This window comes from Drosophila biarmipes, chromosome 3R (genome assembly GCF_025231255.1).
Source record: "Drosophila biarmipes strain raj3 chromosome 3R, RU_DBia_V1.1, whole genome shotgun sequence".
Lineage (NCBI taxonomy): Eukaryota > Metazoa > Arthropoda > Insecta > Diptera > Drosophilidae > Drosophila > Drosophila biarmipes.
Window position 1 is genome coordinate 32,740,352 of NC_066616.1, and position 16,463 is coordinate 32,756,814.

The 16,463-nt window shown below is 46.4% G+C and overlaps 2 protein-coding genes across 10 annotated transcripts in view; both read left to right on the forward strand.

The window, feature by feature from the left end:
- The window catches only part of LOC108025277 (band 4.1-like protein 4), a 58,974-nt gene extending 45,311 nt beyond the window's left edge, over nucleotides 1-13,663 (forward strand). For 3 of the 9 annotated variants that reach the window (XM_017095646.3, XM_017095650.3, XM_050889254.1), the window contains 6 exons: nucleotides 39-323; nucleotides 447-584; nucleotides 643-789; nucleotides 864-2,136; nucleotides 8,883-9,541; nucleotides 12,210-12,402. In XM_017095646.3, the coding sequence (XP_016951135.1) occupies nucleotides 39-323; nucleotides 447-584; nucleotides 643-789; nucleotides 864-2,136; nucleotides 8,883-9,541; nucleotides 12,210-12,222 (2,515 nt within the window). In that variant the 3' untranslated portion in view covers nucleotides 12,223-12,402. Of the gene's footprint in view, nucleotides 1-38; nucleotides 324-446; nucleotides 585-642; nucleotides 790-863; nucleotides 2,141-8,882 lie in introns of all 9 variants that reach the window. The other 6 variants (XR_007764706.1, XM_044092908.2, XM_017095647.3 and 3 more) reach the window with 6 other exon arrangements.
- Nucleotides 13,664-14,620: 957 nt separating this feature from the next.
- On the forward strand, nucleotides 14,621-16,463 carry LOC108025061 (putative glycogen synthase kinase-3 homolog). Its single transcript, XM_017095319.3, has one exon. The coding sequence runs from the start codon at nucleotides 14,799-14,801 to the stop codon at nucleotides 16,305-16,307; it is 1,509 nt and encodes a 502-aa protein (XP_016950808.1). The 5' UTR covers nucleotides 14,621-14,798; the 3' UTR covers nucleotides 16,308-16,463.

Sequence of the window (16,463 nt, forward strand, 5' to 3'; positions counted from 1 at the left end):
CTTTTTATTATTTGTATTCCTTCCTTAAACCAAAATAGATCCCCATCGGAGTCTCGCAGTCGCATGTGGAACAGTGAGCTGGCGAAGCACCTCCAATTCGACTTGGTGGACACGGAGGGCATGTCGGAGCAGCAGCTGAGGGAGATCCCCTACACGGTGGTGGAGACCACTTCGAAGAGGTCCAATTCCAACCTGAAGATCCACAAGAGCAACAGCAAGAGCAGTGTGGGCGCCAAGAGCACGGGGTCGGGCAACACCATCACCAATGGCAGTGGATCGGGCAACACAGGGCAGGCCAGGAATCGAGTCGACCGCATCAGAGGGTAAGTATTTCTTAGCCTGAGCAATTCAAATTCAATGGAGGGGTATCTCCTTAAGAAGGGAACATTGTTGGTTGGCTTTCTGATTTATACCAGCTCATGTTTAACCCATAAATATAATTGTAGACTTTACTATCAAAGCTCGCACCCACACGATGCCAATGGAGGCCCTGGAACTGGAGGACATGCGCCCAAGAACGGTTCCATACGATCTGCCAGCACTATATCTTCGAGGGAGTGTGAAAGGAATAATGGTCTAGTTAGGTAAGTCAAGGGTGACTGTGGGATGGAATGACAAGATATATGATGGTTTGGCCTCTAGGATGATGTCCAGCATGAGCATGGGCGACTTTATCTCGCCCACTGGCTCGAATCTGAGTCCCTTGGAGAACTCAGCCTTGCGCGTTTCCCATGAGCACACCGACTCTGGGCTGGGCGCTGATCAGGACTATGCATACTCATCGGAGAGGTGAGATTTTGGATTATATATTTCCAGAGTGATTGATTGCAACTTTGCCCCCCTAACCCACTTCCATCCGACAGATCCAGCGACAGCACTCGCTACGGCACCAACAAATCCTCTGGCGCCTCGAGCGGATCGCACCGGAAGTCCGGGGGCAGTGCCGGCGGCAACTACAACAACCTGATGCAGCAGACCGTGAGTAACCAGCAGCAGCAGCAGCGTTCGCTGTTCGCCCAGCAGCAACGCCAGCAGCAGAAGAGCACCTACAAATACGCCACCTCCTCATCATCGTCCACTAACCCGGGCTCCCAGGGCTCCTCGGGCCTGGCGCCCGTCCACGGCTCCGGGTCGAGTTCCCATCCGAGCCAGAACCCGAATCAGAATCCCAATCCCAACAGCGCTACTAACTCTAACCAGCAGTCGCCGGCCAATCGCCTGCTCCACTACACGACCTTCGAGAACAACCAGTACAAGTTCAGCCTGAACAATGCGCTGGCCAGGGGCTCCAAGGGCGTGGTGAGTGGCGGGGGCAGCATTAGCAATCTGGCCGGGAACATGGTATCCTCTGGTGGTGGTCCAGGTGCTGGTGGTGGTGCTTTCAGCCGGCAGCGCAGCTTTGTGGAGTGGCCCAGCAATCCGGCGTCGCCGTACTATTACCAGGGGCCCTCGACGCAGGTGGCGCAAGTGAAGCGGCGGGACGCCAAGTCGGACATCGGGGTGCCCACCAGGCGGCTCTCCGGGCAGAGTGTCACCAAGACGCAGCTCCTGACGGGCGGCGGCGGCGGGAACAATCAGCTGGCCAACGCGGGCTGCTATCCCCTGCACTACGCCAGCAGCAGTGTTTCGGGCGCGGGCTACAATCGTCCCTTGGGTCAGAGGTCAGGTGGGAATGGCGGCTCCTCCTCGGGAGGCTTCGGCCTGCAGCCAGCCAAGTCGGACCTCTTCTTGTCCTACATACATGGCGGGGAGTACGAGCGGCCCTACATCTACAACTACAAGATGCCGCAGATGCCGGGAGGAGGTGGAGCGGGCGCAGGAGCAGGGGGTTCCCCCAAACAACAGACCACCGCTTACCACATCTCGGGCTCGCAGACCGCAGATCCGCCGCCACCTCCTCCGCCGCTCTACGGTGGAACGGCGCCCGCCACCGACGTCATGTACTATCAGTTCGACAAAGGAGCCGCCGTCGCCGGAGCTCCCTCAACGTCGACAGCCTCCGCGTCCTCGTCGCCGGCCATGCCCATTGTCCAGCAGCCGCGTCAGTCGGGCGGTCCATTAGTGTATCTGCAGCATGGCCAGAATGCGTCTGTGTCCGTGCCCATGCCCCCGCCCGCGGAGGTGCAGCAGCCAACTGTGAGTACGAAGTGCAAACCTGTCGCATGTCGATGTTGAATGTTGATGTTGATGTTGATGTGGATACTCCGCCTCCTCTTCAGTTTGTGCAACTTGTCTTTCGTTTGCCACTCCATTGTGTTGTTGCATGTTTGTGTTCCGCGCCTTAATTGAATCCGTATTTCACTGGCATTATCGCATCCCCAGCGCCTTTTCCCCGCTCCCAGTACCAAGTACTTAGTCTGTACGGCATGATACTCCTCCTCCGTTTTCGGTTTGTATTTCTAAAGAGCACTAGAGACTAGTGTGTATCCGTATTTGCACAAGTGTAATAAGTAACTGAAGCTTTTATGTTGATTATTTCGCAAGACCCAGGGTGGGAGTCCCCCGAAATGAGGAATCCTTATCGCACACACACTCTATGGTACACTCCACCACTCCTCACCCAAAGGACTCTCGTGTAAGTCTGGCCTTATCAGAGAGGCGAAAACGTAAACTTGCCGCTATCTCGGCTGCGGGTTGCAGTGAAATTTAATTAACTCAAATTTAGGGCGTGAGAAAGCCACTTGGGGGCGAAAAACCTTTGAGCACTCCAATTTCCATGGCATAGTTCAGCAAATCTTCGCCAGACATATGCCCATATGTATGGTGCTTCTAGCTCAAAACTATGCTAGGCAAAACTTTGCCCAATTTCACGCATGCCTAATTAACAACTGAAATATGCCAACTAATTTCTGCTGGGGCACAAATAAATTACCCGAAAAATAAAAGCCCATAAAGAGCCGGTCCAAGACAAACGTTTTTCGCCGTTCTGTGCTGCTCTGATAGGGGGCAATAAAAGAGAATAAATAATAAGCAACTATTTGCGCTACATTATCCAAGTTTATATAACAGACAGGACCGCCGAGTCCCGCCTCCTCCGTGCCAGGCAAATAATTTCAGCCAAAGTTGATGGCACGAGAGCAGAAATACTTACGATTCTAAAATAAATTCTGGGCCAGCTCCCAAGCTCTCGACCGGGTCACACGCATGTGTGTACTTCCTCCAGATACATATTTACTTATATGAGCATTTCCCAAACGGCTAGAGGAACAACAACGGGGAGTACATAGAAACATTTTCGAAATGTTTGGCATAATTTTGCTATAAAATAAATTTTGCAAAATTGTTTTTCCTAAGCTGGGAAGCTGGGAAGCAGCTTAGTGCGGAGAGGGCCGAGCACGAGGACTACGCCTGAAACGGCAGCCAAAGCAACGACATCAGCAAGGACATCAAATAAAACAAGCAAATCAAAAATTATGACAGCACAGCAAGGGGCAAGCGAAAGCAAAAGCAGAGGCAAGGCGGCCAAAGGAATATGCCAGGCACGGGATCCTGCGGCAGGAGAAATTATACTCGGAAAAATAAAGATTCCTCCATGTTTGGCATCTTTTAATAATGCCTTCTTCCAGAAAAATCTCTTTGAAGAAAGTATATTTGAAAAATTATTTTTCAAATTAAAATACATTTTTTAAGATATTTTTTTTTTTTTTTATTTAATTAACATCTTTATTTAATATAATCCAGGAACAGATCTAATTAAAGCCTTTAACCTAAATGTTTTCTTAAGTAAATAATCTCTTAATTATAAATTATAATTAGTTTTCAACTTGGTATATAGGAGTAGCTCAAATTACGACTAGTTTCAAGTAAATAATATATTCATATTAGTCTCTTAGGAGCAGCCCAAAATGTCTTCTTTTGAGCCTGCGAATTGGGATAGCCCCCTGTAATCTCCGGGCTAGACGATTACGGTGGGCAGTTAGACGGTCGTTGTACCTGCTTGAGAAGAACGATATTTGGTCTTCAACAAGACTCAGGTTTAGGTCATTGTGAAGCGTTTGGCCGCTAACGAACCACTCACAGCCAGTGATTTGTCTTAATGTTTTGTTCTGGACGGTTTGGAAACGTTTTCGGTGGGACGCAGCCGCCACTCCCCAAATTTGGATTCCATATCTCCAAGTTGGTGCGATGATTTGTTGATAAATGTGCCGCTTGCATCTTAGAGATAATTTGCTTTTCTTGTTTAGCATCCAGAATAATTGGTTCCGCTTTAGGTTGCACATTTTGACGACTCTGGCAATATGTTCTCGGAAGGTTAGGCGTTTGTCCAGTGTGAGGCCTAGGTATTTCGCCTTAGTCGCTTGCTCTATGTCCACATTATTAATGTGGACCACCGGAGTTGTTTTTCGGCGTAACGTAAAGCAAACGTTTACGCATTTGCTTTCGTTGATTTTGATATTGTTCGCCGTGGCCCATTTCTCGAATTCGTTGAGGTAGGTTTGCAGCGTTTGTGAAGACTCGGTCTCACTGTTCGAGGAGCTGAGAAAGCAGACGTCGTCAGCGAAGCTGGCCAGCAGCATTTTGCTGTTGTCGTAGGTCATTTCTTCATAGCTTGGCTTGGGGATGTCTGCTGTAAAGATGGAGTACAGTAGCGGTCCTAAGACGCTTCCTTGGGGAACGCCAGCTGTAATGGCAACATTTGCAGAGATTGCGTCTCTGGACTGGACGCAAAAATCTCTGTTTGTGAGAAACGATCTGATGAGCTCAAACAGGTTGGCTGGCAGCGCTGTTTTGACTTTGGCTAGTAGTCCCGGGATCCAAACTCTATCAAATGCCTGTTGTATGTCAAGAAAGATGCCGTTGCAGTATTCTTTATTGTCGTAGGCCTTCAGGATGTGATTGACTACACGGTGCAATTGCTCAATCGTACTGTGGCCGGCTCTGAATCCGAATTGGTGCATTGGGATAGTATCATTGTCTTCTAGGTGTATTATAAGTCGGGAAGCTATCAGCCTTTCCATTACCTTCGATAAAGAGGGCAGGAGGCTGATAGGCCGGTAGGAGCATGGATCCTGTTCCGGTTTCCCTGGCTTTAGAATCATACTGATTCTAGCACTCTTCCATTTTTTGGGAAAGTATTGCACTCTAAGTATCGCATTGAATATCAATGTGATAAGTAATAGTGCTCTCTTGGGAAGGATTTTAAGTACTGCGTTGCTTATTAGGTCATGACCTGGCGCCTTTCGACTTTTGAGGGTACGTATCATGTTTGAGACTTCTTCCAGACGGATATGTCTTATTGGAGGTGACATCTGGAAAGGGCGCTGTAGTATTTCGTTTATTCTGTTGATATCCTCCTCGGATGCGAAATTAAACGCAGTGAATCTGTCGCCAAGGTGTTCCGCAAATGTTTGTACTTGCTCTTCTAAGGAGCGACACCAGTTACCATTGCTGTTCTTCAGAGGCGTAACTTTCTGTGGCATTCTTTTTACTTTTTTGGTAAAGGACCACATATTAAAAATGGAATCATTAGAATAGTCCATATTGGTCAGCATTTAAGATATTAGTTTCATAATTTTGATTAATGTCTGAAATTGAAATCGTTTTAAGAAAAGACACCTAAAAGTATGCAGTGCAAAAAGTACTGTCGTCTGTCTGATCCTAAATATATTCTGTTGCATACTTTTTGACACAAATTATTTAAAAAACGTGATTTCCGACCCAAAATTTACTTTTTAAGTAGTTTCAGTATATGGTTTGAGTGTACTAGGATATGGGACTAGGGACACCATCTTGGCCGGGCCAAAGTGGCAAAGTGCGCAGCCAGCGGCCAAGAGACAAACGCCACTGCTGACAGCCCCCAGAAAAGGGAGAGCAGGAAAAAAAGAGGCGTGGCTGAAGGGGATGGGTTGGTGTCCTCCGTGGAGTCCTCGCCCCGAAAAGCAGTTAAGTCAATAAATTTACTGATTTAATGTGGCAAAAGTTTCGATTGCTGTTGTCTCTGCCATTTGCTGTGTTGTTTCAAGGGTTAGCAGTCTTTGCCGGCGGCGAAGGACACATCGAATGATGGTTTGTCCCTGGTGAAACGCCTGCAGTTGTTATTATATCCATTGTCCGGACTGTTTCCGTTTTAGTGGCCCCAGGGAACACGCCGCACTCGGCCAAATCCTAACAAATGCCAGATTAACACAATTGGCAAACAATAAAGGCAGCAAACTTATAGGCCTTAAGCGATTGCTTATTGGCAGTAGCGTCTTTAGTGGGATAGAAAAACTCAGAGGATAAATTGAGTGAGTTGTTGGGCTATGGGAAATCAGCACTTTAATTTAAATAAATATTTTGCCGATTTGACAAGTTCGTTATTTAATTTGCACCACTTTTTCCGAGTTGATTGAGGAGTAAAGGTTAAGGGCCGTATAAAGTTATGACAGCCTTGGTCAACAGCCTGAAATGTTAAATTTAGAAAACAATGACCAGAGTAAACAATGACCGCAGCACAAATGCATTCAATCATAACTTTGAAAAAAGCTCGAACAAAAAACGGTCATAAAAATGTGAAATTGCCAATTGATTTATTGGCAGAAAACATTTTTCCCCGTCAAATAGTGCGGAAAATGTAAAAAGTGAGAAACAAAGGGAAACTTTAAACAAATACTCTTTTATTTATGCAACATCCCGTGTATGATTTAATTATTCATCATGTAGGCAATTGAAAGCACTTTTTCCCCAGTCTAAACGCCCCTTTGTCATTTGCCCTGCGGGCGGCATATGGCATATTTTTATGCATTTTTTTTCAAATGTTTTCCTGCATACAATAGCAGGGGGATTGCGACGAAGCTGTTGGGGGAGTGGAAAAAATAGAGCGTAGGTGGCAATTATCTTTGATGGTGACAGTTGCCAGACGAGGTGGTGACCGCCGTCCCTGACATTGGATGCGTCCTGTTAGCCGTTCTCCGCTTTCGGCTCCCCTGCTCTCCTGGAGCCGCGTGTTAATGAACGGGGCGTTTGACACTGGGCCACATTTATGCCAGACAATTTGATGCATTAGTGTTTGTTGGCCATGGGCGTGTTTGCCCAATTAAGACACACACACTCGCCACACACTCGTGTGCGCAGGCACACACCCATAAACGGGGAGGAAAATTAATTAAATTCCTTGGCTTCGGCTCGGCTTTGGCCAACGCTCCTCAAGTTTGTTTATGCAATCTTGTACGTGTTTCCATTAGGCTACAATTCAAAGTTCATTATTGAATGGAAATGGAAGTGGATGTGGGCGGGGCCCAGCAGATAAACTTGCCTCCTGCGGCACAAATACGATTTTCAAGTTGAATGCAATTTTAATTAATAGAAAATCAAACAAACTTTGTATATGTTTGGGTACAAAACAAACTTGTGTTCTGTGCGGCAAACTTGTGTAGTTTGGCTACAAAAAGCATAAGCCGCCGGTACACAAAGGCCGTAAGCTTAAGTGAGTGAAGGATACTCAGCAACTGAGATACTCAGACCCCTGGCACCCGAACCGTTCCGGCATTCGAGTGTGTTTGTGCACCTTTCTGATTTCATTTACAAATGAATCTCACTGGCCGCCAGCCATTTCCCCAGCACCACTCCAGCTTTTGCCTGCTTTTCCCAGCTTTGTGGGCTCATGTGTTGACTTTTGGCAAAGAACTCGCCATCATAAAGGCATCAAATGGGCTACGAGCGAACGTGTCTTGGCCAAATTGAATGAGCTTTTAAGTGTATTGGCCCAGAGACAGGGGAAGAGCCCGGTCGCATCCAATGCGATTAGTTACCTCACATGTCTGCCACCTGAATGGCTTAATATCTGGCTTAAATGCAAATCGAGAAATGGTCATTTGTTTACTTATGTTTTTAACCGATCGGGTTCGAGGGGGTAATGTGCTCTAGGTAAAGATAAAGAGACAAATTTGAAACTTAAGAGGAAAACGTCGTCTTTGGTTGTGACATTTTGATTTATATAAGTTTATAAGTGTTTGTTTTTCTTTCGAAATATATTTGAGAGCCGTAAAAAATGTAAAAAACGTAATCTGACAATAGTTTTCATGGGTGAACCAACTGTGAAACGTAATTTCCATCCCATTAAGCTATTCAGTCATAAAACGAACTAAAGGAGGTTTCCTAGTAGCCACTTTAAATTGCTATTTGCGGAGCCCTCTTTAAAGGCAGCCCCGCAAAGCCGGCTAACTAACCCCTGGAACAGGCAGGACTCTGCGTAGGAATCGCTATCCGGTGTGCAATCAACAGAGAACCGCAGGGCGTGTGGCGCATTTCGAATGGGTTAGGAATCGCCGGCTGCTCCCCCGGGTTTCAGGCGAAACCAGTGCCCAGTCCCCCGCCGAATCCCCAGCTACCTGCCTTTGCTGGCCACCTGTGCACGCGGTTTGAATCGAATGGTCAGCTGTTTGGCCGCCAGGGCTTTTGTTGCCATTACCATCGGCTTTGGACCCTGGCAGCGGGCATTGTTGATTGGGGCCCTTGTTCGAGTATTTTGCGTGTAATTAAAATTGCACAGGGCCCGCGGCCCTAATGATAAATTCATAAACCCTGGGCAGGGGTATTTTCGTTACTGTTTTGTAATTAATTAAAACGCCACACTAGCGGCGCTTAGATTTGGTTGATTTTGTCAATATTTTTCCAATTGAAATACTATTTGCCTAGTGGAAATTGTCGATAAACAGCATGTGTTTGTGTTTGCCTGTGCCCTAATATTATTACGTAAAATTAGTAAGCCTAATATTGTGCTAAACAACTAGCTGTGTAAGTTGCATGCCGTTTGTGCTAGAGCCACCGAGCAATAGAGCGTGGTAGAGAGCCCTGCAAGAAAGCTAAACCTTGTTTGTATTTTCAACCCGCAAACCTGCCAACCACCCCCACAACCCCCCACCACCCCCGAATCGGATTCGATTTGCGATCCCCGAAAGCAGGCGATGTCGCACTCCTCATCGCACTCCTGCAGCGAGGAGGACGAGGCCATGATTGTCCTGGAGGCCCTGCAGATGGAGCACGCCCAGACCACCAACGACGAGACCGAGGACACCGAAGACGACGAGGCCGCCGAGGCCGAGGACATGTTTGATGCGGATGCTCCTTTGATGTCCCCCACGGGCAGTCACAATAGCTCCGGCAACAGCAACAACAACAACAACAGCATCAGCAGCGGCAACTGCCCCAGCAACAACAACAACGGCAGTGGTCGTCAGTCGAGCACATCGAGCAATATTAATTTCGATAATTGCAATGCGAATGTGTACAGTGGTCAGCCGGCGAAGCAACTAGGGCCAATTACCAGCGGCAGCCAAACGTTAAATTGTCCCTCATTGAACGCAAATACGAATACAAACACGAATCTGAATCTGAATCCGAATCTGAACCCAAGTAGCCACACCACCAATAGTCACTCCAATAGCCCGGCGAATGCGAATGCGATTCCCCCACCCAACACCACCACCTCTAGCAACAATGTCACAGGTGCAACAGCAGCAAGTGGCACGGCGGCAACATCAACTGCCAGCCTGCAACAAAATCAAAACATTTCCTCCAGCTTAGAGATAATCCTTTCGCCAATTATCCAAAGTAGTCGACGGTAAGTTTTATTTTCAGTTGCTTTCGGTTCGTCCTGTTGTTCTGTTTGTTTCTGTTCGAGTAGGTACAACCTATTTTCGTTTCCGTAGCTAACAAGAAATAATACCCCCACCAATACCTATACCAGTACCGATAGCGACCTTTGACCTGCATGTTAAAACGGAAATGAAGCAAGAGAAGTGACTTTACCTTTAGATGAAATGCAGTTTTTGCTACCCAGTTCGATCGAAGTCGAGTTATTGTGTGTATCTGCTATTGTTAAGGTTGCATTCGAGTTTTAGCTTTGAGATGTTGGCAGACAATATAATGAGTTGAATGCCCTTTGTTTCCCCACCCCACCCCACTCGTTTTCCCTCCATTGAACGGCGCGGGAAATTTAAGGAAAAACGCCCGTCAGCTCCCCCGAAAAACACAGATACACGAAGCATCTCCTTTAAGTGCGCGAAAACAGAACGAAACGAAAACATTATAAATTATGTATTAATGTGCCCGTTAGGCCCACGCAACGCGGAAATGTCGAGGATGTCGAGGATGTCGGGACCTCCCAGCTGCCAATTTTCAATTGCCTCTGGGCCAAGATAACAATCGACTTGGGGGCCAAAACAATGGCGCAAAAGCCTCTCAGGCAAACATTCATTTTCATTTCAATTTCACTTGCCGGGCTCCTTCGGCCTGCTTTCGTTCTGGATTTACATTTGATTTGACTGCCTTTCCCCCATTTTTCCTCGACATTTTTCCGCTCGGCGGGGCAACACAGAAACGCACAAATATTTATGTAAGCTAGGAAATTCGACAGCCTATTTACAAATGAATAGGTTAATGTCATCGGGGTGGAATCTGAGTCTGAAACAGCCGGCCGTGTTTTGTTTACGAGCCAAACTTGGGGCAAATTGACTTTAAACATGTCAATTTAAATTTCGGGACTCCCCACACCTCCACCCTCGTTAGCCCGGGAAAGTATGCTACGGCCGGGCACAGAAATATTACTCATACGCCGCATTGCACGCAGCCATTGAAGCTACAAATGACAATTTCACAACGAATTAACCGCCCAGCCAACCAGACAGCCAGCCCTCGTCATCCCAATGGATGTGGGGGCCCGGGACATTTATTGCGAGCCGGGAATTGCAAGCAAATGACCTTCAAACTCGATAAGCGAAAACAAAACAAGCGAAAGTGCTAAAAATATACATAATTTTCAGGGATACAAAGACAAAGTCCCTCACACATGCCAGCCGGAAAATATGATAGGACACCGAAAGCACACCCACAGTCGCACATTAAAATATATGTACGTGGGGCCGGGCAAATGATATTTCTGCCGGCTCGATGGCCCGGTGCCAATGTTTCGGGCCCCGACCCGCACATAAATACAAATTTCCACAAAACAACAGGCCACAAAACAAAATAAACCCCCAAAAAATAAGCGATGAAAGCAAAAAGGCGCAATGGTGGCAGCCAGTGAAAATACAAAAAGTGAAACAACAACCGGGCTAGAAAGCATTTCATATCGTAGAAATACTTTGGAGCCAAATAAACAACATTTCGCAGAAGCACAAAAAAAGGCATACCAAACAGTTGAAAGGGAAAATGGCTGGCCTGCGGCGTTTTGGGGACCTCGGGTTACTCTCTATTTGATTAAGATAAATATTTGGGGTCATCTAATATTTACAAAGTTTTCCGCTGCAAGGGATACTTGTTTGATATCAACAAGCAATAGTACAGTCATTACTGTCAGAGAACATTTCCTCGAAATGTATGAAATGTATCAACACTGTACTGATTGTTTAAAGTTTGTTAAGAGTTCTAATGTTATTTTTTCCTTTGTGAGGTCCTAACTTATGTCCCCTCCTTGAAAGGGTATATCCACAAGGGGTCTGCGTGCTCGACCTTGGTACAACGACAGTTCTTGTTTTAGATTAAGCCCCGATCCCAGCAACCCCTTGGCCCCCGGAACTCGGCCATTTGGAGCCCATCGCGACTTGTAGCTAGGCCACACGCCACCAGCAGCAACAAAGGGACTCGGGAAACTTTACGCATTTTTGTCACAGAAGGAAATAGAAAACGAAAAGGAAAAGTGCTGAAAATGTGGAAAGTGCCCGAGTGGCAATCGTAAATTTGACGCACATTTCTGCCCGAGGGCGGAGAGATAAGCTTATGAATGGCTGTATAAAACTCACCCCATTGCCACACACATAATGGGGAGCGATGGCTTTTCCCTTGCAGGATTTCTTTTTGGTTTATGATTAAATTAAGTAATTATTTGTGGTGCGGCGCCGACTGAAATGATAAAAAGTATTCAATTTGTGGCAGTTGCGGCGATAAAACTGGATTTACTGCGGCCATAAACTGCGTGGCGGCACTTGAACTATATTTTTTGTAAACTTACTTCGGATTTAAGAGCACCACAACGCATACGCACTGTAGTCGCTAGAGCAAACTAACCAGCTACACTCACAACCACACACCACACACACTCACCTATACCCACACTTACATTACCGAGCACTAGAAAACTTAAATGAGAAAATCGAATCAACAAGGAAACTTTTTCTAACATGTGCAAATATTTTCTTCTCTTCTCGCCCACCCCCGAAAACCCTCTTTTCCCCACTTTATTTTCATGCCATGCAAATGCAACTACCACAAAACTACAATGCAAACGGCAGAGCGCAATTGTAAGCGAAATGAGCACAGAGTTGTGAGAATTAGCTAAATTTAATTTGCAATAGCCAAAGCCCGCCGACCATGCCCCTGCCGCAGGAGTGAGCTGCGCCTCCAACCCGCCGCCCACTGCCTTCTGCAAACTTTGGTTGCAGCAACAGCAACAGCAGCAGCATCAGCAGCAGCAACATCAGCAATCCCAGCAGCAGCAGCAGCTCGCCCAGCAGCAACAACTCTACGAGCAGCAGCAGGCTTGGCTCTAGAAAAGAATAAACACGCACGACGTGTAAGTGGAAAGTTAAATGGAAACTACATGTGCGGGTTCAACATCAACAGACGAGGAGCAACAATAAACAACATTTAAAAGCCGCCGGGCAAAAGTTGGTCCGAAACTTTCGCCAGCACGTTGCGTTTGCAAATTAAATGCACATTATGCCAACATGTAAATAGATAATGCTGTATATAAGCCAGTTGGGGGTACGGAAACTTAATCGTAGCGCGGAAGCCCGGTAATCTTAAGACGCGAATAATCAAAAAGCCAAAAAGCAAATGTATCTCACAGATAAACAACAGCAATTGGGGGCCTGCAGGATAAGAGCACGAAAAAGAGAACACAGAAGCATAAAAGCAAAAATAAATTGTGCGTTAATGATAAGCGGGGCACATTTCAGCGGCATAAAATTTATTAAAATATGCGCACAAGCCAGACAACGCGGAAAGCTCGGAAAACTTAGGAAAAGCCAGGCCCCCAAAAAGTAGGCAGCACAAGCGGCGCACACAGACAGTCCGGCACACACACGTTCACAAAAAGGACTCTGGCCGGAAATCGTTGGCGATAAATATAAAATTTTATTGTTGTGCTCGGTATCTGTGTGCGCCCGGAAGTAAATTAAATATACGTTTTTATTAACTACTAAGAACCAATTTGATACGCATTTAAATAATGCCTCTTACACAAGAGCCCACACAAGATTATGTAAAATTTAATTTTACTGCAGCCAGCAGCCGCAGCAACGAGAAAAGCCAAATAACTGTAGTAGCCTATGTGTGTATGTATTTAAATTTAAATAAAATATATTATGTTCGTAGAGGATACTCCAGCCGTAGCCCCGACCTACTTACTTACTTATGCCAACAACGTCCAACAATTTCAATAATATTTACGTAAGCGAGCAACTTTTGACCATATACGTTAAGCCCCATTAAGCTTAGTTTAATCATTTGCAACTAATTTAAGTCTGTCCGTCCGTCGACCTTTCGTGACTCCTGAACTGTGTAAATACCCCTCCTATTAATAGCGTTACTCAACGATTTGTGTGGTCAAACTAGAGTAGAAACGAATACGAATACGGAATGCATATGAAACATTATCGATTAAACACTTACAATCTACTGAATATTGGTGTAAACTGTAAACGAAACGGAAACTTAAATATATACGATTAAATGTCTCTAACAAGATTTTACCATGAGTGTGTCACTTTTACAAATATATATCTAATATATACAATAAAATTACCAGTAAAAAATAAACTGCAAGCGACATTTTATACAAACACTTGTGAAGCACATTTTTATTCGTTTTCGGGGGCTAGCCATCTGCGCTATCTGGGCTATATAAAAAACGCCACCCTCCGGGGCACTTCAACTGTAAGGAAACAGTAAAAGCACGGTCTTTTGATAAGCCAGTGGACAGGATGGCCAAGACAAGAAGGGCCAAGTCAAGTTAGCCGGAGCGATAAGATGCCAGAAGACAAAGGCGCCGGCGAAACTTTCAAGTCGAAAGTCGAGTCGTGGACAACAATGCAAGGGTCCTGCGAAATTAGCCAACTTACACAGCACAAAGGAAGCCCTCACGAATTATGAATGGCCTTGCATAAGTTAGGCTCAAGTGGCCAAAAACAGAACTCGGAGGGACGAAAGCAAGCTCAGGCAGCTGAGAAATCAGTTTCCACTACAACTTTGAGCGACAACTACACTTGGGTCTTGTGAATTATGAGTGGGCGAGCTATTAAATACTTAGTTTCTTTTTATGACAGGACACTCAACTGCTGTAAGTATCACACTCAGAATGAATAGCTCTAATAACTCAAAATATAACTCAGTTAATCAGAAGTAGTAGGCAAATGCGGGGTGTGGCACAATCAACTACAGTTGATTGTTGCATTTGTTGATACAACGATGAACAGATCTTTTATTTGTTTTTTAATTTAGTTTATTTTCTATAATTGTCGATAGTATCGATAGCGAAAACTATCGATGGTGCACACTGCCGATGTTTTCCCAACCCTACAGTCGGCACGATACAGCCAGGTGTGGGATTTCTGTTTACACCGTTCCAAGCAGTGAATAATAATCATACTGATAAACTGAAAATATACAGTCAAAATTAATCTCAGGAACCCTGGAATTTAACTCTAAAGCTGTCAGTTCCAGGGATCGAAACCAAGGAGCCAACCTCACACACTACTTTGTTTCTACAACTTTTCTTTTGTTCACATATTCAAACACATGATCTCCTCATTTTCTGTTATTTAGACAGCAACTGGTGAATAGCCCAAGCGAAGCGGAAACAAAGTGAAGGATCAGACGAAATGGCTTCTCAGAGCAAGAGCAATGGAATAAGCAACAAGGTGACCACCGTGGTGGCGACCAACGCCTACGGTGCGGATGTGATGAGCGAGATCAGCTACACGGACGCCAAAGTGGTGGGCAACGGCAGCTTCGGTGTGGTCTTCCAGGCCAAGATGGTTCCCAGCAACGAACCGGTGGCTATCAAGAAGGTCTTGCAGGATCGTCGCTTCAAGAATCGGGAACTTCAAATCATGCGTAAGTTGCGCCACGACAACATCATCACGCTCAAGTGGTTCTTCTACTCGAGTGGCGAGAAACGGGATGAGGTTTACCTAAACCTGGTGATGGAATACTTACCTGAGACTTTGTACAAGGTGGAACGTCAGTACGCCAGGGCTAAGCAGACTTTGCCCGTCAACTTTGTCCGTCTTTACATGTACCAGTTGCTCAGGAGCATGGCGTATCTCCACAGTCTGGGATTCTGCCACCGGGATATCAAGCCGCAGAACATGCTTCTTGATTCCGAAACGGGTATCCTAAAGCTCTGCGATTTCGGGAGTGCCAAGCAGCTGGTCTCCGGGGAGCCCAACGTCTCGTACATCTGCTCCAGGTATTATCGCGCGCCGGAGTTGATATTCGGTGCCACGGACTACACCACCAAGATCGATATTTGGAGCGCCGGCTGTGTGATGGCGGAGCTCCTCCTGGGCCAGCTCATCTTTCCCGGGGACTCGGGTGTGGACCAGATTGTGGAGATCGTGAAGGTTATGGGTACTCCCACCTCCGAGCAGCTGCATGACATGAATCCCCACTACAAGCAGTTCAAGTTGCCACAGTTGAAGCCACATCCGTGGGCCAAGGTATTCAGGATTCGCACCCCTGCGGAGGCCATCGATTTGGTTTCCAAGATGCTTATATACTCCCCTCAGCAACGGGTCTCGCCGATGATGGGTTGTGCCCATCCGTTTTTCGACGAACTCCGGCATGATCCATATCAGCAGCTGCCCAACGGCAGGAGTCTCCCTCCTCTGTTTAACTTCACCGAATATGAGAAAACCATCGAGCCTGATACCCTGCCTCTGCTGCAACCGCGCCCACAGGGATCGACTTCCACCAAGGAGCCGAACCCTAACCACCGGACTCGCAACACAGCCGGGGAGGAGAGCCCTCGGAAAACGGAGGCTATCCAAAAACAGCCATCGGCAAATGTCCTTAAGTCCCCGGAGGCCTCGAGCAAGGCACTCGGATCCCCGCCTGCTTTTTTGCGACACGATTTGGGAAACGGCGACCACGTGGCCGTGGGCGCTGTTCCAATGGATTCCCTCAATATGGAGCAGGATAATTCGGGGGAAAGCGATGAAGCCGACGAGGATGTCGAGGACAATATCGACGAGGATGCCGGGGACGAAAATGATTATGACGACGACGACGATGATGGCCAGTTTAATAGCGCCGATAGCAACAACCTCAGCGATGACATGGAAGATGCATCCGATGACGAGGACCTGGGGGAAGAGGAAGATGACTAGATACTTACTTCAGACTTATTTTGAATTGAACTCTTTTAAGAGCCTGCCTGCCAGAGCCATCACAAACAGACGAAACAATGTAATATTATTATAATAAGCCGACAAAATTTTACCACAAGAAATTAAAATGTAAAATTTGTCGTATTTTTAAGAAAA